This window comes from Pterocles gutturalis, unplaced genomic scaffold (assembly GCF_000699245.1).
Source record: "Pterocles gutturalis isolate BGI_N339 unplaced genomic scaffold, ASM69924v1 scaffold6679, whole genome shotgun sequence".
Taxonomy (NCBI): domain Eukaryota; kingdom Metazoa; phylum Chordata; class Aves; order Pterocliformes; family Pteroclidae; genus Pterocles; species Pterocles gutturalis.
This window is the reverse complement of record NW_010133148.1, coordinates 129,664-133,076: the sequence shown is the minus strand read 5'-3', so window position 1 is coordinate 133,076 and position 3,413 is coordinate 129,664. Positions and strand designations below refer to the sequence as shown.

At 55.7% G+C, this 3,413-nt stretch overlaps 1 protein-coding gene across 1 annotated transcript in view; it reads left to right on the top strand.

Moving 5' to 3' along the window:
- The window catches only part of PVRL1 (poliovirus receptor-related 1 (herpesvirus entry mediator C)), a gene marked incomplete at its 5' end in the record, with an annotated part of 18,064 nt that extends 14,783 nt beyond the window's left edge, over nt 1-3,281 (top strand). Inside the window, one exon of the mRNA XM_010081113.1 lies at nt 2,697-3,281. Coding sequence (XP_010079415.1) covers nt 2,697-3,238 — 542 coding nt within the window. The remainder of the gene's footprint in view (nt 1-2,696) is intronic.
- Nucleotides 3,282-3,413: the final 132 nt, after the last annotated feature.

The window sequence follows — 3,413 nt, the reverse complement described above, 5'->3', positions numbered from 1 at the left end:
GGTAGGGAGGGGATGGTTTCAGCTGCTGGCTTGCGATCTTCCCGTCTTTCTTCTCCCTTTCTTCTCACAGTTTGGTTTTGTTTTCTCTGGCATGGGAACTGGGCCACTGCGAGGAGGATGGGGCTGGTATCTGAGCAGAAATAGTTCCTTCTCTGAACAACGTGTGAAATCCAACACAACGGCATGATAGTTCTTGTGTCCATGGCGTTGGCAGTGGCAGGGGGGGTGGCGTGTAGGCAAGTGCTATCTCAGGGGCGGGCAGCAGAAAGGGCAGGAAAAAAATAAATAGATATGAGAAAGGTAGAAAAACATTCCCCCTTTCACTTCATGTGTCCAACCTGGGCTGTTAATGAGGCTTTTAATAGAAAAGTGGGCCCAGCTGGGAGGCGGAGGGGATCGGTACGGCTTTAGGGACCCTGCGCCCAGCATGCACGTTGTAGCCGGCTCTTCTCAGGGTGGTGTATTGGGACCCATGGTCCCATGCACAAAATCAGCCCTGCTGCAGGGAAAAGCGAGTCTTCATATCAGAGCTGTGGGTGGGAGAAAATAAAATATATAGCCCTGGGGGTCTGAGCCAGCTTGCTGGTCTTTCCCACTAAAGCTCCAGGTGGAGCCCTGCTCTGTGTGCAGTTTTGGGAATAGGGCTCCACGGGGTTGCAGAGGCTGTGATGGTCAGGAGCAGGACTGGCGAGGTGGCATGGGCAGGGGTGGGAAGGGCTCTGCGGACACTTGTGTGGTTGGAGCTGAGCCCTCAGCAGCCAAGTCTACCACGGGACGGACGTGACATTTCTTGCTGTCTCTGCAGAGAGACGTTAACCAGCTGGCTGTGACAAGCCTTCTGTTGGTGCAACGTGTGGTTTTTGGCTTTCCAGGACCCAATCCCAGCTCCCTGTGCTATAATACATGCCATGCTCCTGCTCTGGAGGCTGTCTTTGGAGAGAGATGCTGACTCCTGCCTGCACAGTGTCTTGCTCCTCATTCTGTCTGCAGCAGGGAGCCCCTCCGTCTGCCTGTCCCCCAGCCCATTCTGCCCAGTGTGCTGCTCTGTGTGTGGTTTCAGGCTCGTGAGGCTTTGCTCAAGGCAAGTCAGCGCTGCAGAAACCAAGATGCTGTTGGGATGATGTGTCAGGAAAGGCAGGAATGAAACAGCTCACAGGCACAAGCACAATGTTTAAGCCGCAAGGATCAGGCCAGCAGTTACTTGAGTTCAGTACCATTGTCCAAAATCTGCAGCTGTTTCAAGAACTTCCTCTACCCAGGGGAGGTTCTTTCCCCCTTCTTCCTTAGCAGCTGGGCTAAGCTGTGCTGCAGGGAAACCCACTCAGCTCCTGCTTGTTTGAGGCTTCCTGCCCTAATGCAGAAACGTGGCAGCCAGCAGCAAGCAGTCCTGCAGGCGCATGAAGAGGGGGTAGGAATCAGACTCTGCCCTGTATCCCTTTTGGATTTGCTGCCTTTGAGCCCCTCCCTCCCCATCACCCCGTCCTGGATGCTTTTCTGGGCAGAGGTGCTGAGAGTGCGAGTTGGTCTGTGCCTCTCCTTGGCTGCCAGGGTAAAAAGTGAGGACCAGGAGGAGCCAGAGCAGCAATAACGTCTTGCAGAGGGGCTGGCAGACAGGCCTTGGGGTGGAAAAAGCAGTGCAAGGGGTCTGAGCATGCTGTGCAAGGGCGAGGCTGCCAGGGGACATTGACCAGGTGCCTGCTGGCTAAATTTAGAGGCAGGTGAAGGACTGAGACAACCATGTGGTGCTTAATGCCTCATGGACATGGATGCTCAACAGGCAGTTTGTGAAAGCTGAGTTTGGCCAGGGGCTATAACTGTGCCCTGGGAGTATTTAAGTCCTAGGCTGAAATGTAGGTGCTGAACTGCATGAAAGAGAGCTTCTTATCTCTTTTCTTTTTGAGTTATTTAATTTTTTAATTAGGTCAGGGTAGCAAGGAACAAGATTAGCATGTGTAGTGGCACTACACTGGTCACAGTAATAGGAGAAGAAAAAGAAACGGTGAGAAGTCTGTGTCCCTGTGCTGCAGAGCACAGCCAGGTCAGCAAGCCCGTTCGGGAGCCAGCTGTGACCTGGAGCAGCACTGTGCAGCCACAGATCACTTATGCGGTGGGTGGGAGGGGAGATCACAAGGTGACGCTGCCTGCTGGCCCGATGGTTGGGGTCAGGCTGGGCTGGGATGCTGAGGATGGGGATGCAAAGCTGGCAGGTCCAGTGTGACGTCTACGGGAGCAGTCATAGCAGCTTGGTACTCGCTGTCGGATGGGGTTTGGGTCTTGCTCCCCAGCAGGAGCACCCTGGGGCTGTCAGTATGCTCTGGTAAACTGGACCTGAAATGGCATCAATAAAATGGAAAGCGTCTGGTCTCAAGGCACTGGGCTTGTGGGATCTGAGCTTGTCTGGAGAAACCATGTGGGGTGGGGAGGGAAACACTGCTTCCAGCCTGCTGGGCTCCTGCATGAGGCTTGGCGAGCTTGGCACGGCACACTGCGTTCCCCTTGCTGAGGCAGAGCTCCTGTGCGCTGACCCCCGTGAGGATGCACCCTTTTCCCCTTTCCCTAGTTTTTCCCTTCCCTGTTCCTTACCCTCATCTTCCCACCCCTCCACCCCACAAAAATGGCAATGAAAGCATGGAGGGAGGGCGCGTTTCCGCATGGTTTGACACTGTTCCCCCTTCCATCTGTCTTTTCCTACCCAGAATTTCCCTACCCCCCGTCTCCAATCGATGATCGCAAATCCATGGTGCAGCCGAACATCCCCACACCGGTGATTGGGGGCATAGTGGGAGGAGTCTCGCTGGTCCTGGTGGTGGCCGTGGTGCTCTTTGTGGTACTCCGGCGCCGGCGTCACACCTTCAAGGGTGACTACAGCACAAAGAAGCACGTGTACGGCAATGGCTACAGCAAAGCTGGCATCCCGCAGCATCACCCCCCCATGGCCCAAAACCTCCAGTATCCCGACGACTCAGACGACGAGAAGAAGCCAGGCCCACTGGGCAGCAGCACCTACGAAGATGAGGACGAGGATGCAGGAGGCGAGCGCAAGCTGGGTGTCCCCAACAAATACGAGGAGGATGCTAAGCGGCCTTACTTCACGGTAGACGAGGGGGAGGCACACCCTGAACCTTACGATGAAAGGACACTCGGCTTCCAGTACGACCCCGAGCAGCTCGACATAGCAGAGAACATGGTCTCACAGAACGACGGATCTTTTATTTCCAAAAAAGAGTGGTACGTGTAGCTCAGCACCCCATTACTCCACACACACAGACACACACACACACGCACACGTACACACGAGTGATGCCCTCCCACTCCCCCTGCATCCCCGCCGAGCAGAGCCGAGCCGAGCGTGCTGCGGCCGCTTGCACACACACTGCACGCACGCTCACCCCCGCGCACGCACGCACGCCCCG